Raw genomic sequence first — 26,541 nt, forward strand, 5'->3', positions numbered from 1 at the left:
CTTTCATCATCGGGGGGACTGACGTTGATTTTCTCCATGTGCACATGTTCTATATTGCATTCATGCAAGTGTCTGCATTCCTGGACTTCGAGGAAGGGATTGAATGCCTTGTTATACGTACATGGAAAATAAAATTTTAAAACTCTTCTGGAATTTAGATGCTGAAAATTTTGGTCCCGTTGAGACTGCTGTGAAATAGATCTGGTAGCTGACCTTTTGTGGCAACTTGAAATGTGGATACCGCTAACCCAGAAATCTGATTGAAATCTGATGGTCAGAGTCAAGCTGGAATTCCCTGCTTTCCAGGCTTAAACTAGAAAGTCTCATCTCACTGAACAGACTGACTTCCATTTTATTGCAGGTGCTTTCAAGATAGAGGTGATTTTCTCTAAGGAACTCTCCTTAGAGTCTCCTGTGCTGATTCTTAACAAGCAAAATAAAAATTCAGTATTTTGCTTGACATTATTAGTAAGCTTGGATTTGTGGCATATGTCTGTGAAAATATTTGCATGTGTTTGTTTTATATTGTGTCATTGTGAAATAACGAATTTGTAACCTGTGCAGTTAGTCAAGTGAAGAGTCACGGAGAGCATTTAACTAATAAAATCCATTTATTGTTTCACCTTTGAGTTACTGGGAAAATGCAATTTCTGTAAGTGCCCTGATAGCTAAAGCTAATGTCTGAAAACACAAGAAAAGTGAGCTACACATCATTAAGTATAAACATGATGTGAATTTTGCTCTCCTTCTACAGGTGTTTTCCATTAGAATATGTCTGCCGCATTCAGATCTATTTTAAGTAAATTCACAAGAAAATGCCTCTTTACATGTTTATACTGGAAGGGCAGATTGGTGTTTTACTTTATACAGCAGTCTAAAAGTTTTCTATTTTTCAAATGAAAAATATTTTTCAGAACATAGTATTGCAGTTTGGTAATGTATTTCTAGCTGCCATTAGAGACACTTGAAAATAAAACATAATAACATTTGTGAAACAGAAATTACTGTTTCTTAGAAATGCTGGTGAAAGGGGACTTTGCCTGCTTAACTGTTTTTGTAAGAAATTTATGTTTGTTATATACACTTATAATAATATAAAACTCTACTGTAACAATTTCCCCTTGGTGATCTTGTAAAATGTTATTGCATTGATACTGTACTTACAATAGATCATCTCTTAGATAACTTGTAAAAAAAGTCCTAACTTGCTAGCAATTATATCATGACAAATACATAGCATCAATAAATTCCAGCAATAATTTTTGGTTTTGGGAAACAGTTTAGTTTTTACGGACAAAACCCACATCCTGCAAATTCTTTACTTGATACAGAGAAAAAAAAAATGGATTGTGACTATGAACAGTTCTGTGTCTGCACACAGAGTACATGGTCACTTCAGAGTTCATTTTCTTCCTGAAAAAATGTTATGGATGACAAGAAATTGACAAGAAAGCAGCATTCTTATTTGTTCACATTTCCTGCCTCTCAAGGGTCATGATATCACAAATGGTTGAAAGAAATACATTTGCCTTCTACTCTCTGTACATACAACTGAGGTAGCACACGACTAATTTAAATTCTTCAACTGTTTAAATGAAATGAAGTGTGGTGTTGCCTAGACCATCTTTATCAATTGTGTAAGTGTTGCTTTTACATAGTGATTAATTTTCCAGCTTTTTTCCCAGTACTTTTTAGACTGAAAGGAAATATTAACTATTCAGGAAACAAAATATTTCTATTATTGTAATTTTTTCCATGACATGAAATCACTTAAAGGAGTGCTGTGAATGTAATTTAACTGAATCTACATTTTAAGTAATTTTTTGAGTAACTGACAAGTCTAAGTGTCTTGGATGAATTCTTTTTGTCTGTTTTACTCACTGGCTGTTGTTTTCAAAATATGAATGTTTTCTCCCAATAGCATCAGCGACTTCTTGACATTTTGGAAGCAGAAAAGGAGGTTTTATCAGAAAAGATAGAAGAAGCTATGATGCAGCAGTCACAAAAGCACAAGGTACTGCTTTTGTTTACCAAAAAATAAGAGATCAGCATCATGGAGTTTATTGGGAATGATCCTGTCACAATTACTGACAGGAAGAGGACGCTTTCTTAAGCACTTCGGCTGTTTGGAATGATTTTTAGCCACTCCTTTATTGCCTATTGCAGTTTAATTTTTCATAACATTTGCAGGAAGTGCTGGACAAATGTTTAGATGAAGAAAGACAGAGAAGCAAGGAGGCTCTGGCAGCTGCTGCAAAGGTATCTCTCATTAATTATCGGACAGTTATGCAATGTGGATTCCATGTGTGTCATAAGAAATTCCAAGTTCAGACACTCACTTTTGTTTCATGACTATGTTTATCAAGCCCTGTGTTCTCATCTGCATTTCGAAGAAGCTGATTCTACTGAAAATGAACGTATCTGCCAAATCCCATGCCTTAATACAGAGATGGAGCTTCCTTCTCTTGGATGATAGCCTCTGAACTGTTTATAACAAGAAGTCACAATATTGCAGTTCAGTTGTTGCTGTTACCTAAATATCTGGTTTTGTGGTCTTTTGACATCATTCTCTTGATTTGAAGAGCTGGGTAGCAGGGTCAACTGATGATCTTAATTAGCATCATGTCTTATTTAACTTTAATTGAATATGGTCATCTTCAATGAGGAGAGAACTATTCTTAAAATTATATACAAACAGGGACATTTTAACAGGTTTTGAATTATTTTATATAAGCTGATGATTGGCTAAAAGTGACTATTCAGTTTTTAAATATGATTTCTCCTGTCTATTTCATTAGTAAGTGCATTGGTGCTAAGACAGTAATGTTGTAAATTTTACGCAAGAATTAATTTCTAATACTGATATATAATCCAGTACAAAACTTCAGTTGCATGTCATGATCTGGGGAAGCTAGAGGTGTGTATTACCTAGAACAGTTCTTCAGACTGTATTATAATTTTCTGTATGCCTTTTTTGTGTAGTATATGAACACTGGCTGAGCACCTCACTGAATAACATCCAGTACTACCACAAACATTTCCTACATATCTACAGGAAAATGTGTGTATGATAAAACATCCGAATTTGATTATTATATTTCTAATATCTAAGTAGAAAATCAAGTCCCAGTGAATTGAAGGCAGCTTTGGTTGGAAGTGTGGGTGTCTGATGAATACAGTATTTTTTGCTTTTTATGACTTGATTTGACCAGTTCCATATCACTTCCAAGGGGCATAGGAATGACCTATAAGCTTATTAAAAATTAGGGATTTGTGATTAAGTTTTGTTATCCCATGTTTGCTTATTTTGAACTTCAGTTTTCCATTATTTATTTGTAGGTATTATGCAGTGGTTGTCTTGCTGATAAATATATTTGTGTGGCTATGCATGTGTGGAGCTGCTGGCTTCAAATTCTCTGTGATTTCAGATAATGGTTGAATTTAATGGTTGGGGGAGAAAATAAAACAGTACTTCTTGTAGCATGGCTAAGGAGCTCTGGGAGGGAAGACCCATTTGTTTTAACTGTATGTTGGCTAATTTTCTACAGAAAATGCTCAGACAGTTTTTGCACTTCAGATATTTGTAGATAAGAGCAGGAATGTTGCTTAGATGGGAATAATTCCTGTGTTTTCAGTAGGTGGGAATTTAAGAGCCTAACCTATAACTTGCTCTTCCTTTCTGTAGCTACACAAGTCATTGTCCAGAGGTAATACCTGCTTGGTAGCACCGTAAGTTAAATTGAACCTCATAGTTCAGAAGTGAAAATATTCACATTCCATATCTTGTCAGCTCGTAAACCTCATTAGAAGAAGGTGATATATATGAGTTAGTCATTTAGGCTGGGTGTGTTGCTCATCTAATTGTCCCTGATCTGTTTCAAAGGCTGAAAAAGAAGTAGTGCAGAAAGCTGTTCTGAAAGCAGTAGAGGAGGAGAGGAGAAATATGGAAAAGATTCATGCAGAAGAAAGAAAACTGTGGGAAGCAGAACGTGATAGTCACAGAGAGCAGATTGCCCAGGCTGTTTCAGAAGCCATGCAAGAGCAAAGAAAGCAGAACCAGGTTAGTATGTTTTACCCTTCCATGCACCTGTTTTGTGTATTTTTGTTTTTACTTTTGAATGTCTTCTGTTGTTGTGGTAGATTTTCCTGTGGCATCTGTCACTCAGATGCTATTTGCAATGCACAGCAAGCAGTTTATCTTCACCTAGACTATGTGCATGGAGAGACGCTGGCATATACAGAACAAAACTCCTGTGACCTTTACAGGTACATATATTGAAATTATATAAATCAGCCTAGTTTTGTCCTCTGACTTCAAAAGGAGCCCAGGATGAGCAGCTCAGAGAAGGGCATTTATGATGTAAACAATTTAGATGACTTTCATAGCTGTGGAAGACTAAAGATGTTACCTTTGTTCCTTAGACAACAGGTACAAAATAAAGAAGGGCTTATAAAAACTGGAAACTTAAACCAGTAATGAACCATAAATTTTTCTAGAGTTAGTCATTGGAGGGGTACTTTTATAACAATAATTGTATGTCACTTAACACAAATTGAGAGTGACATTCCCAACAGTGCTTTTAGCATTTCTACAAATTTGAAATGAAATATTTTATAATAGCAGTTAATTTACTCTTCCAAAAGTTGAATTTTGTGGTCTGTGATGCTGGAAATATTTGGAGGAAGAGCCTGTGATTTCTTGGTGACATATTCAAATGTTATAGTCCTCAGAAATTTAAGGAGTATATATTCCATTGGTGTGTTGGAGTTTGATATTACTGTATTTTTTTATGTTTTGCCTAAGAAAAAAAAAAAAAGAACTTAAGCATTTGAAGTAAAATTAAAGTACTTTTTGGAAACAGACACCATTTCCATTTCCAGTGTTAAACAAAATTAATAACCTCATATATCTAATCAACTACCAAAAAAAAGTTTTGATGCTATGCCATTGTCATACTTTGTGCATTACTGCCTGAATTCCTAATGTAAATAGAATTATTTAAATTTTTATATCTTCTTTACTTCTTTTAAAGATAAAGTATTAAATGGTGAAGTGTCCATTTTCAAGGTACACTTTCAGTGTACCTTCAGGCAGTCAAACTCTTCTTCAGAATAGAAGGATAAACAACTGAGTTTGAAGCTGAATTCAAGCTGAGAACAATTTCTTGGGCTTTAGTTAGATACAAATCATTCAGACTGTCCAGAATGAGAACTGGTACCAGTGGTGTAGAGAATCTGTTCCTGGAAGGAAGAGTGATAAAGTGTTTGTTTACTGGAGTAAAGACAGCAATTTTATAGCTTATGGAACATGAAGAGATTATGTTAGCAAAGTTTGAGAAGGGTTTTGGTGGATCCTGAAGATTTTTGGTGAAAGATTCCCATAGCTGGGTGCTGGAATTCAGCCAGGGTTCTGTATTTATGGATTTGAGGGGCACTGGGTGTCCCAGGTGTGGGAAAGATGTGAACTGAACTGGGATAGCAACTTGGGGCAGGTTTGCCTTCACTCTGCAGGGTACTGCAGACTCTCTCATGGTTGATGTTGCCTTTGAAGTTGTCACAAGACAGGATGACATTAGAAGTAGTTTAATATTGATGGATATATTCTTTGATAAAGCCTTAAATACGCTGCCAGTGTCAGCATTTCCCTGAGGAAGCAATTCAGGCCCCTCCAAGGGACAGGTTTTTCCTCTCAAGCTTCTTTTAGATCAAGTAGTTCCTAGTGTGGAAGTACCTGGTAATGCCCTTGTTGTGATGATGAGCAGCACTGAGGTGTTGGAGGCTCTTGTGATTTATTCTCCTGTAAATCTCTTGCACTTTATGTAGTCCTTTAGTAGTGTCATTAGTTAATTCCTTTTCTTTTAATACCAAACAGCTCTGACAACTTTTGTTGTAACAGGAATAGTTTCTCTTACTTGGTTATAACATGATTATTTCAATTTCTTGTCAGGTTTATTTTCAAATACCTAATCTATTTTTAATTAAGGAAAAGTGCAGATTTTTCTTGAGATTTCCAAAATTCTATCAGATATGTCTGTGGTAAATATGAAGTTGCAGTCTTTATTCTCTAATTAATGAGTACAAATTCCCTGAGAAAGATGGACTTTCATAGAGAAATTGTTTTCTTGTAGAAATTTTCCCTTCTTCCTATGCCAAGAACTTACATACCTCCTTTAGGCTATTACAATTATATGCATACACCAAGTACTAAAATCTTCTGTCAAAAAAAAGAAGTCCTGCAGAGCTGATGTGCCAAATGATAACTTATATGTAGTATATATGTCACATACAACTTCGGTTTAATGATGAAAAACACTTGGGCCTACCAGGCACTTAGTGTGTGGGCACTAATTTTTTTTCTATGTATAGCCTTCCACACAGAGTTGTTTCTTATTTATGTTTTGTTTTCTGTAAGATTTGTCTTACAAAAGCTATAACTGCACTCTTGACTCTCTGGCACTTGTTGTTTAGGCAATACATTAAGTCGGCTCTGTAACGGCCAAAATGCAAACACAGAGTCTAACATTTTAGACAATGAAATGTAAAAAAAATCCTGGAAAAAATTTATTTTGCTGTAAATTATTTCAAAGTGATTTGCATTATTTATTTGAACTCAAAAAGAAATTAAGCATGGTATTAAAGAGAAGGCGTTTTCTTTCCCTAATGCAGTAAGTCTGCAAAATGGGAAGATCACAAAGGGTCAGTCCAGCCTTCTGCAAATAGCTGAGGCAGAATGGTTTACAGTCAAAGTGCCCACAAATAACTCTAGGAATAATTAATGGAAAAACTGGAAAACAGTGAAAATGTTATTATTTTCTTTGAGATGCAAACCCATAGAGAAAAAGGCATTTTCATCTGCATGGATGCTTTTGTCAGGAGCTGATAAAAGATGTATTTCAAAAACTGTAGCACCGCTGTGTATCTGTAAAACATTTAAATTATGAAAATGAGGGGAAAAAATTATCCATGTCAAAGTGGAATGAATTTGTTTGCCTCTCCTTTACCTTCTGGACCAGAGAAACATGATTAGGAGTTTTGATTCATTTGCTTAAAAGAGTAATTTTCCATCCCTTAATTTTTTTTATTAAATTAATATATGTTGGTTTTTTCCACCAGTTTTTAAACACATGCACTAGAAGTTATATGGCTATATATAAGAAAGCAAATGCAAAAAAACATCGGAGTGTGGGTTGTTTACATTTCATTGGCTAGGCAATTTAAGCACAAGAACAATAGAGGCTTGAAGATCACACTTGTGCTGAATTAGGCAGTGATATTTCCCTTCATCACCTAAATAATTTGTTTAAAAGAAGAAAAGATGAGTGTTTGCTTTGCAGGGATGATACAGGTATTGTTTTAGACTTTTTGGGTGGTGGTGTTGCAGAGTGGCCAGGAAGGAGACCCATAGGGGATGCAAATCTGGGAGATTTATGCAGTTGCCTTCTACTTGTGAGATATTCATGCTTGACAAAACTTTGTCCTAAAAAAAAATTGTTTTCCTCAGTCAAATTGTTGTCAAGTCTGCAGTTAAGGAAATACTATTTCCATTTAAGATTTATTATACTGTTTTAGCATTTCCAGAGAAAAATCGAGAGACTTAGAGACAGTTTAATAAATAAATCATATTTAATATCAAATATTTTGTTACCAAATATGAAACAGCAGAGTAAAGGTAAACTTACAGTGCAAGTAGGAACTAAGACATACTGAGTTAATATTTCAACTTGATGGAGCAACCTTGACATACCCCCTTCTTTGTTTTTTCTTTAAGAAATTAAAGGATTACAATAAGATGAAAATCATTTTGTTTTTCTTTTTAATGAAAACTTTTCATGAAAGATTTGAATATTTCAGTGACTTGGGGTCTTTACTTAGAGATATAGTATTTGTACTTAAAATAAAAATATTATTTTTTGAAGCCTTATAACTCTGAAGGGCTAAATGAGATATTTTACATCACCAGGGAAATGGAAAAATGGTTTTTTAGAGCACTCTCTTGAGGCTGTGAAGTAGTAAAAGTCCAGATGATTTCTATTTTGGTTGAGACTGGCAGCATCTTCAGATTTTGTAACTGTGTTACTCAGGTGCTTCATTCTTTTATAAGAGTTTTTTATGGTTTTGGTTGTTGTTGTTGTTGTTTTTAAATTTAGAGGAGCATTCTCCGTTTGGGGGAAGAGCAGGCTTGCATTTTAAATCAGGAAGAACAAGCTCTTCTTGAAAAAAACAAGTAGTCTTTTGATTAAAGATAATGTTCATTTACAGAGGAACCTCGTGGTCCATTTACAACACATTGAAAAGTCATCATAGATTAGGAACTCATCTATTCAGCAGACTAGATGTAGCTTGGCATGTCCCCAGAATTTTCTTTTCTGTTTTTCATACATTGTCTGGTCTTTTTTACGGTGGCATTGTCCCTGCAAGGAGAGTTAATGTCTGGTAATTGTCAGTGCTGAGAGGAATACCTGGTGAAATTTCTCCACTAGAATTTTTTTTTTCTAGAACACCTATTTAAATGAAAAGTGGATATCCTCTAGATAAGGAGAAAGTATAACAGGTAGTGGGGCTGAGGCAGTAGCTTTTCTACCCAGAATTCAAAATTGCAGCAAAGTTCCTGGGGTACAACTCTAAACTGAAAAAACAATGGACAATTCTCTCTATCCTTCTTTATGTTTATTTTTACTCATTGAAAAAGCTGAAATCCAAAAATTCTTTGGGGATATAGGATGATGTTATCCATACAATTCTGAATAAAAGGCTGCTACTTTAAATTCATAATTAGTGGGGAATGCAGGGTAACTCCCATAGTTATAATGGACAGAGCTCTCTGTGTTGTTATCATTTTATGGAGCCGAATACTCAGCTAAATAAAGGAGGTGAAATCCATGGTGGTGTGGGAGAGGATTGGCAAAAGAAACTGGAGAGAATTTATGCACCACTATTTTTGTTTTAAAATAATTTCATTTAAAGTAAAATGAAAGCTGGCAGCTGCAGGGTGAGCCCTGGAAATTTAAGTCCATCTCATAGCTTGAAATAAATAATTCTGCTAAGGCATTTGAAGCAAAGAATCACCTTTGTCATTTCCTGAAGGCTTAGATTTAAAGTACTGTATATAATCTAGTGTAGTTTACTTGAATTCACCAGGGAAAAAGAGCCTGAGTTCATCTCTGCCATAATCCACACAGCAGATCCATTAGAGACTCAAGTGTTCTGAAGGCTGCAAATATTTAGGAAATATTTAGGAAATAAAAAAAAAAGGTAGAAGAACCTTTAATTTATTAAAAGAACTAACATAAACTCTGCTTCCTCTTGGACATGAGGAAAAGCACTAAAGCAAAATTATCTTACCAATGGGAAAGTATTTCAGGAAAACTCATTCAGCCAAGCCACAACTGAGATATACTGAGATATACAAAGAAAAAAAATTTTTGCAAGAAAAGTTAACTAAAATGCTTATTTAAAAAAAAAAGAAAAAAGAAAAAAGGAACTTCCAGTGGTCTTTGCTGAGTAAACCTTTAAGAATTAAAGGCAATTGAATATGTTCACATTTGTGAAGGTACATGTGGTGGTCTTCTTTGCAGAACAATACATTTGTAATCTATGGTCTTAAAAAGCATTAATACAATTTTACTGGCGAACAACTAGATAGTTGAAAAAGAATATATTATTTAAACGGTGTTTTATGAATTTCCATGGATTTATGAATATCAGCATATGCCGTTGCTTGGAAAGTAAAAGAGAAATGTCTAGGATGCCTGGTGCTAAATCCTAAAAGTAAATGGATCCTTACCTGCTACATTATCAAAACTTTTTTGGTTCACATCTACTTGAGGGAGTGCTTCTGTTGGTAGTTTGGCAGCCTGAATGAATTTGGTATCGAAATTCTCAAAGAATTTCCACACTCAGTTATGCGTAAGGGAACAAAAGATATGTAAACGAAAACATGAAGCTGTTGCCTTTATTCCTAAGGAGCTGGCTTTTGTTTCTTTTCTACAAGTACTAAAATTAGCTGTTAAATTTTTGTTAAAAAATACTGTTTGTCTAAATATTTTTCTCCACTGCCCTGCATTTGAGAAGGTTGTATGGACTAAGAAGGAAAAAAGGTTTTCTAAAAAGTTATTTCCCACTCTAGCTTTCAGTCAGATTTATTAGCTATTAAATGGCCCTTTCTTAGCCCTATAATCTGTAAAAAAACACTTCACTTTTTTCTCATGCATCAAATGAGTAGGTATTGAAAGAATTTTTTGGTGAACAGTACAGAGGGAAAGGAGGAAATATATGGGGATTATACATTTGTCTTGTCTTTTCATTGTCCAGTAAATTTATTCTGTGCAAGATTGCCTCTTGGTTCATACCAAATTTGGAAGCCTAACTCACTTTTTCCTCCATGGCCTCTTTGTGAGCTATTTCTGTATACAGTGAAAACCCTGATAAATCTCTGTGATATCTCTTTTTAAATGCACCACTATCACTCAAAGTTTTCTTAGTCTTTATTTTTTCCTTTCCCACTTCCCAAATACTTTCTGCAGCCTCAAGACTAACCCTGTTGCTTGTTGCTGTGGACTGTATAATGGTTTTCTTTCAGATCTAATTGCAAATACAATTTTTTGTTTACAGCATACATTTGGCATCATATCTGTAGGAGATAAAATATTGTATCTAAAAACAAAGCTACAGTCTTCATGCAAGGTCCCACTTTACGTTTATTTTTATTAATGCATTTTTTTCTCTCCTTTGAAAATATTTCCATAATTGCTGTTGCAACTTTCCAGCCCTTTACTCCAATACTCTTTCTCTGTTAAATAGGCTATAAACTGCTTTTTGCCTCTCTTTCAGGGTTTGCTTTTCTCTCTTTTTCATCATTATTACACTATTTATAGTATTTGTTACCAGAAGATCCACTTTTACCTGTGTTGGCATTGCTTGCCCTTCTTCTATGATTTTTGTTTACTAGGGAGGATTTTAACATGACACAATATTAATTTAGTTTCCGTAAAATTTCATTTCTTTATCCTCAAACCTCCTTGTGTCTGTGATATACAGAGCTTTGAGGGCATTGTCAGTTAAGGGAATACAAACTATTATGATTATCGGTCTCTCTTTGCCCACTTGTTATTTTTTTTTTCATCTTTTACAAGGGTTGCAGAGCTCTGTGGAGGAGTAAGAGTTTGAAATATTCCCTTTAGTCTGTTTCTGAAGTACTTAGCAAAGTGGCATATTTTTAAATGTAATTTCAGAAATAACTTTTTACGACTCCATAGGATTTTGATTGGGTGGATCAGTGCTAATCTTTGGAATAAAAAATGGTTTTTTAGTAACAGGCTTGGACTGTTGTAACATTCCTCTTTATGTTCAGTATTTTGTGGACTCATACAAGAAGTTTTTTCCTCTATATCCCAATTCCTACCTAGATATTTTATCGATAATATGGTATCACACAATGTGCTGGAGAAGAACTTGCTCTTCAAAGAACCTCTTCTTCTATTTCTCTTGCCTTTATTGTTCAGGCTTTCAGTGGGAGTGTGTGCTTGCATTTCTCTCAATAAGGTGGCGAACCATTATTTTCAGTTTTACTTTCTTCTTGTTTTTCCACTGTCTTGCAGAAACATCAGTGTGGCCAGTATTTGTAGGGACACATGAAAAGAAAATGTTGCGAAATCTTGAATGTGTGAGGAAGGACGCAACTCAGTAGCACAGAGTGGAAAGAGATCCCTGCCATTAGATGAGTTTATTTTTAATATGCTTGTAAAGTCTGGAAAAGGAATGGTTCACTGCATACAGACTTTAACCATGTCTGACTTCAGAAGTAGATTGTAGTAGTTTATAACCACAGACATTGTAATTTGAGGGTTACTATTTTCTGAAAAAACACTAACATTGCAGTCTGTGGTTGCATTTCCTAGATAAAGTTCAGTGCTGCCACCTGATCCTTGTGTGGAAACAAAAGAATTTTCCTATGAAATTGCAAAGCAACATATGGCTTGTTTTATTCTTTAAATACTGTCTGGAGTTCTCTGGTGTATCAAGTACACTGCTTTTTCTTTCTGTCTTCCTACAGATTTATATGTTCTGATTGTGTGGTTGTCATTTCTAATACATGGTTGACTGTGATTTTTCAATTGAGTATTGGAATAATTGTATTTTATTTTTGATTAGGTATCCTTGATCTTCTAACTGGTGTCATGTCACGTCAAGCACATGTATAGAGAGTCATGTAAAGAAGCCAACTTTGTGACTATAATTTGGTACATCAACCACTGATGTAAAAAATATAGTCTGTAAAAAACTAATAAAGGGAGGAGGAAGAAGAATATTGGCACCTCAAGTGCCATTTTGTGGAATGTTCTTCCTTAGCTTCTTACAGAGTTTTTCCATTTTCTTGAGTCTATTAAAATAGCACTAAGAGCCTCAAACAACGCTCTACCCTTAGTAGTTAAAGATGAAACAAGGGCCAATTTTTACCTTTGCAACCAAAATATAAGTTAGAATAGGATTTAAAGGTAGATAGAGCATAAGAGGAAAGAGCAAAGAGATGAAGGAAAAATGCTGAGGGAATGTACCTGCAGCTAAGGCTTTGTTCAACAGAAATAGGTAATATCTGAATTTAAATACCTTTATATTAGTTGATAATTAAACAGAACAAAGACTGACATTGACTTAGTTCTTACAGGAGAGCACTTCGAGGAAGTTTGTACAAAAGAAGTGAGGGTTTCTGTCACAGAAGGAAAAACTAGTATCATTGATGAAGATCAAAAGTATATGACTGAGTTGAGAAGGAATTATTGTGCAGTGTTTGCTCTTTGAAGACTTCTGAGAACTGAATGAAAGGGATAAAAGATTTTCCTTTCCATTTATTGATATCAAAGCAAAGATGTCTTTTGATAGTCTTGAGTGCCATTGTTTCACAGCACTCTGTGTTTGCCAGTTTTGAACTGCAGGTATGGGACAGCGCAAACAAAGTCAGCCAGTTCATGACCCTTGTCAGAGGTTGTAGGGCCTGGTTTTTAAGACATAACCTGTGAGGAAAGGTCTGTGTTTTATGGATCTGTCTCATTTCTCCTGAATCCAGTGAGCAGGGTAACATTTCAATTCAGATGAGGAACAGATACTCACATCTCAGAGAAACAGATCCATATGATTCATCCTAGGGTTTGGTTGGTGAATAATCACAGAAAAACCCCAACAAATCAAAAGTGTTGTGGACAACTGCCAGCAGTCTGGTAAATCCAAACGTTGGGATGGAGCCCACTAAAGCAGGAGTCTTTTGCAGTCACATGAGATTGTCCAGTCTGGTGGCTCCAGGATCTGTCTGGTGACACTAACTGCTGAGATGATTTTCAGGTGGTAACAGGAGGTGATCAGTGTCTGAAACAGAGAACTGTTTATAAATTGGGAAAATAAATCAGCACCTAATTTGGTTAACTAGAATGTGGTAGATGAATCATAGAATCACTTAGGTTGGAAAAGACCTTTAAGATCATTGAGTCCCTCTGTTAACCTCACACTGCCAAGGCCACACTAACCCATGTCCCCAAGTGCCACGCCTACACATTTTTTAAATACCTCCAGGGGTGGTGATTTAACCACATCCCTGGGGACTTGTGCCAAGACCAGTGGAAATTAAAAAGAATTCTTTCCAATTTTACTTTTTCTGTTTTAATATCAGTGTAATAAACTAGTGTTCCATAAGGGTATTGCTAGTGGTTTCTGTTTTCTTGCATTTTATTAATAGACATGTAGAATTTAATTGGGTTTTTATTTGGACTTTATAGTCCAAATACTTATTTGGACAATGTAGTGTTTCAAGTACTGGAAACTGAGGTAGTATCAAGGGTACTTAACATACTTTAATTGATTGTTGTATTTTATGGGTGTAAAATTTTCTACATATTAAGATATAGCAGCTTATCAGTTCTGTAATTTGCTTTGAAGAATTTAATAGGATAGATTATGGGATTTTTTTCCATTCTAACACAAGACAGTATTTTGGGACCTTTTGACAAATTAAACTGGCATGAGAGTATAATTATAAGAACAGCATATTTCTGTAATATGTAATTTTCTGCTACTTTTTCTGTTAGTCTTGCCAGAGTTCTGTAGTGAAAGAGACCTTTTTCTTGGGATCTTTCTTTGGTACACTTAATTAAAATAGAAAAAAAATTATAATCATTTTTCACAACTATGATTTTCATGTGGACTGTGTTTCAGAACAGTGAGGACTACATAGTTACACATTTTAAATTTGGGATTTTAGACTTTTTCTGCTATAAAAATAGCAAAAGTGTAGTTTTGCAGAAACTATTCTGTTTTGGCTGAAATAGAGCAAAGAACTTCAGGTAAGAAATAGAGCTTTCTTTTTCAGTTGAATAACTTCCACTGAAAGGACTTTTTTTAAAATAAGAAAGAGTTTGATCCAATTTGGTGGGTTATTAATTTTGTACACTAACAGCATATTGTAAAATGCCACTCTTAAATATACAGATGAATTATGCATTCATAAATATCTTCTACTTCCAAAACCGTAGAACTCCCACCTGTCCTCCAGCCAACCTTCCCCACTCCCCCAAATCCAAGTTGTAAATACATATCATAAAATGTCTGTATTGCTCTGCAGTCAAGCAAACCTGTAAACAAATCTGTGGGTAATGCAGTGTTATGTCTAACCAGTGAAGAATAATAAGGAATCCATTTATATTTACCTTTGATTTTCTAAAAGTTTTGATTTAAAAAAACCACATAAATCATGGTATGTGTGATAAATACTCTGGAAGTGAATAAATACTCTGGAAGTGTTGTGTTCCTGTTTGACACACTGAGGTTTTTTCCATTATTTCCTGCATAATTCTTCAGGTGCACCACTAGTGTTTCTGTTTCTGCCAATTTGGAATGTCTAGAACAAATAGGAATTGCCAGTTTCTGCCTGATTTCTGAGGCATTCTCCATCTTTCTCTTGATCTCCCTGACAAATCATTTAAGATCCTGTGATTCCTTTTACTGGGTGGGCTTTTTGGGTTTTTTTTTGCTTTCTGAAAATGTTACATTTTCAGGATTTATAGGAATTTGAGGCTTGTCATTTTGTTCTCCTGAATCTTGAAAACAGAACACTTGGACTAATAATGTCATTACTTCTTCCAGGAGTGGCTTTGGGAAGCTGGGACTTCAGTTTTGGGACAGTGACTTTAGCCCAGCAATTTATTTCCTTAACCAAATACTGCAGGTGATAGAGATGTTTTAAGAAGTGGTTCCTGGCTTTCTCTACTGTAATGCATTTGATGTAGGGTAATGCTAATTGGGAGGGGTGGGTGGGTGAGCATCTATTCCTGCTTTTTACTGCTGTGTACAGAATGTCCCTGGCAGTTCCCAAAGTTTGGAAGCAAATTAATGATTTTGACAAGGTTGTTTTATATAAGCTTACAAAAAGCTTTGATAATTTGTATCACAGTTCAGAAACTGACTTTGGCGGTGTGGGGATGTCTCAAAACTGCATCAGGGGAGGTTCACTGTGAAGCTCTTATTTAAAAGAGGGTGGTCAGACACTGGGAGAGGCTTCCCGAAAGGTGGTCCATGCCCTAAGACTGTCAGTGTTCCAGAGGCTTTTGGAGAATCCCTTAATAATGTGCTTTAGTTCTTGGGCAGCCCTGAAGGGCTCAGGCAGCTGGAGCAGATGATCGTGTAGGTCTCTTCCAACTGAAGTGGTCTGGCCTGAAAACAGCAACTGGTAAACCCCTGCCATCCCTGCTCCTGATGGAAAGTAAAACCTGAATTGCGTTATTATTTTCTGCTCTCAGGGAACATTGTGTTTCTGTTAACACAGCTTTAAAGTTATTATTTCTCTCTTTTTTTTTCTTTTCTCTCTTATTTACAATTTAGTACTGGATATATTGATTTTTATAAAGGTACTGCGTACATTTAGGATAACTATTACTGAGAAAAGAGTGTAGAGGTGATAAAAATCTAGCAGGAGGAAAAGGGATGATCTTTTATCACATTTCTGACATTTTTTTTCATATATACTTACATGCTTTTCTTTTGGAAAGGAAATTGTCAAGGAAGCATTGATGGAGGAGCAGAAACGAAGTGAAAAGGCAATCGAAGAAGCAGTAAAAAGGACAAGAGAGGAGCTGATGGAATATATTAAAGAGCAGAAGAGGGTGAGTTACCAGTGAATAATGGGTTTCACCATGAAGTGAGAAATTGCTAAAGTTTACTAAACCTCAAACCTCTCTTAAAATGCACAGGAAAACGGAGTCAGGAGTTAGACCTTCAGATCTTTCACTGTTTTTTTCAAAAAACTTGTTATTATGATACATTTCTTCATATATATTTTGTAGACTTTTAAGGCCATCACAAGCTGAAAGGCAGACGTTAATAATTCAGTTAAATAGTTCGGTTAATTTCTTATTACATAAAGTAACACAAAGGTGGGGCATAAAAGCAGTCTGTCAGATTTAAATTGTGTTCTGTGCTCAGATCATCGAAAACATTTCAGTATAAATAACAGGTGCTATTTTATGTTCACAAATGAGCTTCATTGTGCAGTTTGTAAGCACATGAAGGCTATTAATTTTTTCCTATCAACCCATATTATCTGACAACCTGAAAAAGTACTGGTATTCTGGTAAGCCTGATTTATAGTCAGTGCATTGGTCTTGTTATGAAATATTGCAGTGTTCTGAAAGTTGTTTTCAGTTGTTCTGTTAATGCTATATCCTGGCAGTTTAATGCTTGTGTATAAACAGTAAAATGTAGCTCAAGGGACTTTGATTTGCTTTCAGGAGGAGGAGAAAAAAATAACACACTTCTCCCCTTTGAAGCACTTTATAAAAACATAAGCAAAAAAATAATTTTTAAAAACCTCTTTCATATGGCAGTAGCAGCCTGAGATCAAATTTCAGTATTCTCAATAAACAAAATTACTCAGTTTGAATCGAATGGGGAATGTTGTCCTGAGAAGGAAGGAGAAATTAATAATGAGTTTGGTCTCTGCTTCTATATTTCCTGCTTTTATGGGTTAAATAATAGCATGGGAAATAGGATTACCTTCAGAAGTTTCACTCTGCTGCTAGTTAAGATTGCAGTTGGGTGAGCTCGTTCCATTATGCTGTCTGTGGAGACATTTCCTTTTAGCAGGATTTGTTTGATTTGGATAGACAATTTAAACAGAATCCAGTGCAAAACATGATCCATAAGGATGTTTGAGCATATCTGAAGTCAGTTGTTTATGAAGGATAAGCTGTGGGGAAGGTCTACTGTTAAAATAACTTACCATAACTTACCATAAGTGTCATAAATAAAAGTGTCATAAATAAATAAGGCGTCCAGTGCAAATATAAGTGAAAATATCACCTTCAAAGAAACAAAATCTTCTTTAGTTTATCTGGTAGGAGCATAAATTCCTTTCATTTCATAGAGCATATTCAAATATTCCAGCCAACCTTTTTTCTCTTTTTGATCAGTTGACACATATCCATTAATTTCAAAAAAAATCATACATAAGGAGAACTTGATTTTTCTGGCATAAGATTTATAAAGACTGTCTGTGTTCAAGTTGGAAGTGAAAGACTTGTTTAACTCCAAATCATGCAGCATAATAGCTTTTATATGATTACATAAGAGGCAGAGGAAATGGTCAAAGCTCATACACCTGTAAGAGTAATAAATATACTTTATGGACTGTGCTAAAAAGTAGCAGCTTATTTAAGGAATTCCTAGAAAGAACTCAGGGAGAATGCCTTGTCTAGCTTTGGGAGAGGGGTTTTTGTTTTGTTTTGTTTTTGAGTGACAGGGGCATTCCAGGTACAAACTTGGAAAGGTAGTGGACACTCTATGTCATCATCGTTTTGAAAATCTGTTTTTAGAACCCTTCAAACCATGAGCGCAGCAGTATTTGTACTTGGTTAGCAGGGGATTATTTGACTTGGTAGAAAGTTGCTCAACAAAAAGCAAAAATACCATCATGCTAAAATGCTGACAAGAATAAATGTAACTTCCTCTGTATTGAAGCCAAAAAAGTCACCAAATCTAGGAGAGAATTTGTTGGCATGTCTTTCCACCTTCAAAAAAAACCACTAAAGCTAAAAAAAAAAAAAAACCAACAACCAAAAAACTGTCATGGAAATGGGTATTTTCATACAGTAAATGAAGATGTGGCATTCATTTTAATTATGCCATATGAACCCAGGTTTTTCCATGGACATATAGCACTATATTGGCAGCAGTTCTAATTATATACTGCAGTCTAAGTTTTATTTTCTCTGTTCTATAAGAAATGAAGGTTTTTATACTAGAAAAATCCCCATTTTTTTTAATGTTGCCACAGCTAACACCTTATGAATCTGGATATCTAAGATGTGAAGCAAATTTCAATCAGGGAGTTAACTCTTTGTTATGTCATGATTATTTCATAACCACCACCATTCCAAAGCAGGCGTCAAAATTGAACTAGAGTCAGGCTCTTATATCTGTTCAAAAACATCTTCCATAGCTACCAAACTCATAGAGATTTATTTAAACATTTGTAACACATTGAAAAACCCATCTACATCAAATTCAAATACACATGCTTCCACTGTTAGCCAGAATTGTTTTCCCCAGCGAAGGTCCATCCACATTACGTCCAGAAAGTTATCTTTATTAATTGCCTGAAGGTATATTTGACTGTGTGGTCTTGCTTTGCCTGCATTTGCAGTAAATATCAGGAACGCAAAACAATGCTTCACCTTGTTGCTGGTGGGGTGGGAAATGAGGGGACAGAGGTGACGGGTAGCACACAGATAAAAAGGCACTGAAGTAGGGCTAAATGGCAAGCCGCTGCTTTCACTTCTGCCATACAAATAAATGTTATTTTTGGTTTGGATTCAATGCATGTGCAATGTGCCATAGAGCTCTACCTGAGACACAGATATAGGGGGAAGAAAAACCTTTCAATTTGGTTATAATTAAATAAAGAATAAGGAAGAACTTGTTCTTGAGTATCCCAAGTCCATCTGCTTTGATGTAAGCTCAAGATTCACCTATTTGATGTTCACCATCCTGTAACCTCTGGCCCTGCATTGTGGTTTCTGATCACTTAAGTGCTCTGGAAGCACCCAGCTCTGTGAGGAGCCCCAGCACATTAATTGCCCCAAGATGCACTAATTGACACCTTCCAGCCCCTGAGGCTGCGCCTATCTAAGTGAGTACCAGGAAGTGTTTGCCAGTTTTTTGCATTCGCATTCTAGTGTTTGTTTTTATACTGAATGCTTGTGAAGGTATTCCCTTTTATGAGGTAGAGCAGCTCTAGGGGTTTTTTAAGGGCTAATAGTTTTATTTTGCTCAAACATCTTGCTGATGTGGTAGAATATTCTTACATATCTGTACACAGGCTGTCACATGTAGGTGTAAAGACTTTGAAGACTGTATGTGGCACTCGATGCCATGACCTAGTTGAGGTGTTAGGGCTGGGTTGGACTTGATGATCTTGAAGGTCTCTTCCAGCCTACATATAGTGATTCTGTGATAAATCCATGTTTGTGTTTGTTACCCAAGGATCAAAGCAAGGAGGGGAGAGCCTGATGTCCTCTAAACTCTGGCTTAGGATTGGAGCTACCAAACCCTGATCCCTGAGGCAGGGCAGTGCCCTTCACTGACCTTTACAGCTGCATTGCTTTTGTAAAATTTTTGGTTAAAATCTGATTAATGCGTACATGCTGCACTGTTAGGAGTATAAAGACAGGCTGGGCCTATCCCTGCTCCACTTGTAATGGACTTCACATGGGGCTTTAGCCCATTTACTGAACAGTTTGCTTCAATTGGCTGATGCTGAATTAAGTGGGTATAAACAGAGTTTTTTCCTGAAGTGCAGTTTGTAAGAGTTCCGAGGAACTTTCACATTTGTTGTTTGCTCCTGGATGCATTGCAGTTTCAAGGTTGACCAAAATTTTGGAGGTGTGTTGTAAGCATTCCAGATATGTGAGCAAAAGAGAAATGTGATAATTCCCTGTGTAAAGTGGGGTCCAGAGCACAGCTTTTCCCTCGTCCTTTGCTTGCACTTTGTCTCCTCTCACTGGTCCAAGATGAGAGGAAAAGGAGGTGCTGCCTGCACCTGATGGTCCTTGAAGCTGAAGAGTGAAGGACAAGAATTGCTTTAAGGTAGTAAGGTGAATATTCAGAATCCACTGCTCTGCTCTGAGAGAAGCCAAGACAGCTGACTTAAGGGAGTAATGCTTCATTTCTGAACTGAAAATAAGCTTGAAAATAAATCGTAAAATAGGAGATAAGCAATATCTGAATAAAATAATATCAGTATTGCAGTATATTAAACTCCTTCTTAATCTTATTTTGAGGCTCTGTGTTGGCCTTTTCTTTGCATTCATAATGTGGACCCACAAATGTTGTGCAGTTAAGTGTAGCTCCTGCTGTTCTATGAAGACAATTCCTGAAATCTATTTGCATTTTACATAACTGGCTGAGATGATTTTTTTAAAATTAATTTGCAGATAGGAAGTAAAAGAACCAAACTTTATGAAATTAGGTTTTTAATAACTGAATTAAAATATTGAAAGCTGTGTAATACTGACTTAAGCAAGTATGTCTGCTTGTCAGGGAACATCTATACAGACCAGAATGTCACCCAGAGATTTCTGGTGGAGTTTCATATTTCCAGGTGTCTCATAAAAATTCTGATGATCAAGGCAATTGATTGATCACCGCTGCACTTCAAACAAAGATCCAATTATTTGTTGTTGGAAAGGTCAGGAAATTCTTTGCTCTGCTTCTTCTTTTTTTCATACTTCGACAGAGTTCTGGTTCTTAAACATAATCTGCAAATGTTACAAACTTTCAACAAAACCTTTTGTTAAAAATGAAGCCTTGGTAGTTCTAAAAGCACACAAATGTTAGGAAATCTTGTAGAATAGAGTTTTACAAAAGTATTCTGTTGTAATTTTGCCTGTGCTACAGGTTTCAAGTTGTTTATAAATATCATAGTTCAGTAATTTACTGCCTATTCATTCCAATTGAATGATTAAAAATATTAATTTGCTATGGTTTATTTCTTATGTATTTATAGCAGACAAAAACCCAGTGATCTAGTATTATTGTGCCTGCTATTTATGTACCTTTTAATTTTTGTGACCATTAGCCGTACAGAGATAAAAATTAATTCTTGAAGTTTGTATACACAGGCAAGAGTAAGTCACAAGAGGAAAAGCTTTCTACCAAAAAAAATCTTGTGCTGAACAGGTTATTTAAAGAACTTTTCTAAATTACAAAGATTCACTTCATGAGGTGAGTAGCTAGCCAACAAGCAAATTTTAATTTTTCCTGTTTACATTGACATTTATCTCCCCTCAGGAAAATCTACTGCTTGTTTTCTGACAGCAAAGCTGAGGATATTAATCAGTCACCTTTTGTTGGCTAATTGTACACAGTTCTCATTTGCTTTAAAGGGCAGATTTTGGCCTGTCAGGGAAAAACTATGTGTTAAGGCTTGAGCAATCACTGGAATGACAGATTGGCTTTTAATGCAGCCCCTGTTTCCCTGAAGGTCAGACACATAAATGCACTCCCATCCTGATTTAAGAGTCAGGTTCTGAGAGCAGAGATGTCACCATCATAACGAAACTCACTGTACTACTGTGTGCTCCCATATGATTTGTGCAGCTGTGCCTCATAACCTTTAGAAGAAAACAGAACTAAACATTTCTGTGACTAATGCTTACCAAAATACTGCAGAATTGAGAATAGCCAAAGAAATACATTTGGGGGTTTTGTATTTAAGAGGTCATTTTTTTCTGATATTACAGAAACTAAGGGTCTGTTTCAACCAGAGTATTCATATTTAAGAATCTCTGGCAAGCTGGTATAAGCCATGTCTGTCTCACAGGAAAGCAAAAAAAAAAAAAAAAAAAAGCCAACAAGTTTCTCTTCTGATTTTGCAAAGGGGAATTGACCCTTTAGTTTGGTAATAATGCAGGTGCTTTTGGAAAACAGAATTCCAGGGTCATCCCAGGGATGTGTGGGATGTGCCAGGACAGGCAGTTTGGCTCTTTGCCATGTAACCAGAAAAACCAGAGTTATTTTGGCTCTTTTCTGAAGAGGAGTTGGAATATTTGGAAAATTCTGTTTTACCCTGATAAAACACCTTTATAGAAGGTCATCTTATTCCAGGCAAGAGCAAGTCATACCTTTCCCACTTTCATTGGGATTATTCTGCAGCACAAGAAGTATTTGCCACTTGAAGGGGGAATTGTGCATTTCATTCAAATGCAGCGTAGTCACAATGCTTTCTAAGGGAAGAAAAATAGTGATCAAGTTAAATCCAAGACAGCAAGACATATCTGACATAATCTGACAGTGAATCAGATTAAAATTGCTGATTTCCCCCATGGGTATCCTTGTTTTTCAGGGTTATTTTTAATAACATGCTGTATTTATGGAGTGTATTTTGTATGTTTATTTTGCCTGAAGAAAACAAGTAGACCTTTGTTTTCACCTTTTGAGTAGGTTTCTAACTGATACACTGATTTTTGGGGTTGGTTATGGTACAAAATCCCATTTCAGGTTTTTTTAAAGTGGCATGTGCTATGTTTCATAATTAAATATATTCATACAGATCTGATTTGTCATGAATGCAATATTAGAACTTCTTGGGGTTTTTTTGTTTGGTTTTCTAGTTTAGCAGAAAAGCCGGTATAAACATATCTTGAAAGCACCTTTACCAATACAGATTGTAGAAGGGGATCTGTTTTACAATTGCTATAACCTCTGTTATCTATGTAGATTTTTTTTTTCTTAAAGTGTGAAATATTTTCTGTGAAAGTTCCTCATTCTTTGATATTCTAAGAGAAGGTTTTATGATGAAAAGTAATATCTTACATTTAGTTATTTAAGGTAAAGACTGAAAAAGAATGTGTGAAGCTCAAGTTTAATTAGATTTACCGACCTTGTTGAGGAGAGGCTGCTGCAAATTCCTTTGGGTTTTCAAACTGTCTGAGGAATTGTCTGTAATTCACTCCTGAAATCTGACCTTATGAGAAGATATGTTCACCCCTACATAGTTACTCTATTATTCATCCATCAGAACCATTACAGAAAATGGTCAGTTTTCTTAAGTTTTTCTTAAACAAACCTGACTGAAAGTTCTCCCTTTACATATCAAGTGCTGCAGTTGAAAAAACATTTTAGTTCTTTACAATATTGGCCTAAACACCTTAGTTATCATATAGGTACATTCTTTATAAAGACCTTGTAATTTATAACCCTTTTTTAATAAGAATTAGATCAAGCTAATGAGGGGGGTCAGTACAGCAGAAGAGAAATAAGATGTATGACTGGTGTCTGAAACTGGCTGTGATTGTAAAAAAGGATTTGAAAACAATATTACTACTAGAAAACACCCTCAAACATCAGTTTAATTGCAAATAACTATGGCTTATTGGCCTCTCTTATCAGACAGAAAAATCCCCATGTTTTTTCTTTCTATTGATTTTTAATTTTCTGCTTTCAAAGGTGACTTTATCATTGTAGAAGATCTCTGTATGTAATTGGTGTTTCTGCCACCGAGGATGTGTCACAAGGCTGGACCCATTTTCATCTTATTCATACACGAATCTTCATGCTTATTGTCCTAACTGCAATCAAAGCAAATTTTTAAAATTAAAAAGTCGCTTCAAAAGCAGTTTGGCTTTCTGTCCAACTAAGAATTGGCATAGAGTTCAACTCCTGGTTATCTATATTTTATCTTTCCTGAAATCATTGAATTGGATGCTTTCTAGACTTTCATTATATGGGTAACATCTCTATTTAGCTGAGAAGTCCTTGACCTTCTTGGCCTTGACCTTTGCTTTCCTCTCTGTGCTTCCATACATGTGTGATGGTAACTCCTTTTATGATACATCTACTGGCAGTAATCATTGCAACCCTGCAAAATCTCCTCTTGAAACTGAATCCTAATGTAGCTTTAAACCCAAGAGCTCAGGTTCTTCAGGTGCTAATTGCATTTAGATTAGAAATTACTGCTTTTGCTTTACTTATACTGCCTAATTTTTTCAACTGTGCGTATCCAGTATTTATTTTCTTTTAAGTAAATTTGCTCAATTATTTTATTTCTAATAAAGTAGATAGTTACACCACTGACAGGATGATGAATGGAAATAAAATAGGAAACTTCTATACCTACCTTTCAGAAATGTGCTCCAAATGAATGTGAAATTATATGCTTTGAAAGGCTTCTAAATTACCTACTAATGTCTTCAACAGAAAAGAACTGTTCCCATATAGTGCCACATTAACTTCAGTAGCTAGGCTGGTATTCTAATTACTGCAGGTTATTGCATCTAATATTCAGGTTTTTGAAATTTATGGTTGACTTTATGGTTCCAGCAGGAGTGCTGATGTGATTCGTGTTGAGGATTGATGTGTTTGCATGATTAAAAAGTGTTTGCTGCAACCATTTTTGGCTCTAGCTTAGAACAATAATAAAGATCCAGCACTCTGCCCTCTTTCTAATTCCTTACTTCAGGGGAGGCATGGCAAACAGACAAATCTGCTGCTTTCAGACCTGAATCATAGAATCACAGTGGTTTGGTTTGGAAGGGACCTGGAAGATCATGTTGGGTTCCAAGCCCCCCACCATGGGCAGGGACACCTCCCACTGGAGCACCCAGGGCACCATCCAACCCTGCCTTGAACACTTCCAGGCATGGAGCATCCACAGATTCTCTGGACAACTTCCTCCAGTGTCTCACCACCCTCTGATTAAAGAAATCAATTAAGTCTGCAAATGAAAGTGCTGGGTTTCTACACAGTGCTGTTGGTTCGGCCTTGAATTGACAGCTACTTGGTCTCACTTTGTTATTCCCATTGAGGGGCTGATTTTAAAGATAAAGGTTGGAATTCACTCAGTTTATTGGGTAGCAGGCTAGAGTATGTTATATCTTACATTCTTCAAGTTAGCATTGTGTGTTAGTCATGGAACAAGTCCTGTATGAATTCCTGGTGCACCCTTTTCTCTGTCTCCTTGGTAAATTGGCAGCTTCTTCAAACTCCCTGCCCATGGCAGGTAAATTATTGTTAATCCCTGGTTTGAATCATGGATACAGTCTGCTCTCTGAGTCAGGTCAGTTTTCAACCCAGATTCACATCAGGAATTGAGTGTTTTAGAGCAGTGTTTATATAAAAAACTCCATGCATCCCATGTAGATCCAGACTGCAATTTTTCCCATATAGGGCATAGTTCCTATGCATCATGAGACATCACAGTAGCTGGGATTAGGATAGGCAGGGCTGACTATTCCCCTCATGGGCAAGAGATCCCAATTCCTTACCTGGAACAGGGGCTGTATCTTGCATTGCATCCCTTACTCTAGATCCATCTACATGGAGAGATTACAGAAGGCTGGAGATTTGGGAGAGAGAGAGGGAAAAACTAATAGCTGGAGCAACACACTCTCACCTTGACCACAGTGTTTAGGAAAAGAATGTGAGAATACAAGAGATAACTTAAAGAGATGCTGGTAGGAGATGTTCCAGTAACAGAGTTCTGATATTAGTGTATCATATCCCTGTGAATAGGAAGGATCCCATCTGAGAACCTTAGGTTACAAATTAGTGACTTCCATTTATTGATCCATTCGTGCTAAGTCACCTGCAGAATCATGTATCAAAACCAGGGAATTTAGTTTTGAACTCTTGTAGGTAAAGCTTATGCCCTTAGGCAGTTATTATCAGAGCTTTGATATGTGTTACTGTTTTGCAAGTATGCTTGATTTCAAGAGTCAAGCACAGTTTTCTTCTGAAGGTTTATTATTTGAAGACAAGTGCAAGTGGGAGAGGTTACGAAAATCCGAGTTTCTCTTAAGTTATTAATCTCAAATGAGTGATCTCTTTTTTTATTTTTTTTTAATAATACTCGCTATATTTTAATGTGCCTTAGAACAAAATAGGGTGTCATTACCATTCTTGTTCCTGAATGTTTGCCTTGGCATTTGATGCAAGGCCTCAATTGCAGGCTGACGTGCCAGCAGCTGAAGCTGAAAACAAGACTGCGGTGGGCAAACTCAAGATTTAATTTCAGAAAGAGTGTTTATATTTTCCCTGGGGCCCCATTAATGGGAGTCCAAACCCTAAATGTTACCACCAACACATTTTAACAGACCAGTTTCCCAGTTTTAAAGTGTGGTGTCACCTTGAGTATTTTTCTTTCAAATTTTTCCCCCTTCTTCTGACTTTTAAAGAAAAGCAATGAAGCTGTATCATTTTTGGCTGAATTCAGTGTCATGTTTGGGGAACATAAAGTTCTGTGTAATGCAACAGAGTGACATTCAAAAATATTTAATCCTTTCTTCTGTTTCTGCACCAGCTCTTTTAATAACTCAGCTGCTGCAAGTTACTAGTGCAAAACTTTGTGTTGCTGCAGAACACACCACCACCCCGTGTGTCCTAGGGGAGCCCACGGTGATGTCCTGAATCCACCTGATGTCAGGACATCTGTGCTATGCCCAGGCTGAACTTGTGACCAACAGGTCAGTGCCAAGAGAGACAGCAGTGATGGGGTCACTGAGAGTT

The 26,541-nt window shown here is 36.0% G+C and overlaps 1 protein-coding gene across 5 annotated transcripts in view; it reads left to right on the forward strand.

The window, feature by feature from the left end:
- The window catches only part of CCDC91 (coiled-coil domain containing 91), a 121,030-nt gene that overhangs the window by 79,321 nt on the left and 15,168 nt on the right, over positions 1-26,541 (forward strand). For all 5 annotated transcript variants that reach the window (XM_066183631.1, XM_066183634.1, XM_066183633.1 and 2 more), the window contains 4 exons: positions 1,922-2,014; positions 2,191-2,259; positions 3,884-4,060; positions 16,032-16,145. In XM_066183631.1, the coding sequence (XP_066039728.1) occupies positions 1,922-2,014; positions 2,191-2,259; positions 3,884-4,060; positions 16,032-16,145 (453 nt within the window). The remainder of the gene's footprint in view (positions 1-1,921; positions 2,015-2,190; positions 2,260-3,883; positions 4,061-16,031; positions 16,146-26,541) is intronic.

Source organism: Chamaea fasciata, unplaced genomic scaffold, assembly GCF_029207755.1.
Source record: "Chamaea fasciata isolate MVZ Bird 193981 ecotype frontalis unplaced genomic scaffold, bChaFas1.0.hap1 SCAF_5, whole genome shotgun sequence".
In the NCBI taxonomy this organism is placed as follows: Eukaryota; Metazoa; Chordata; class Aves; order Passeriformes; family Sylviidae; genus Chamaea; species Chamaea fasciata.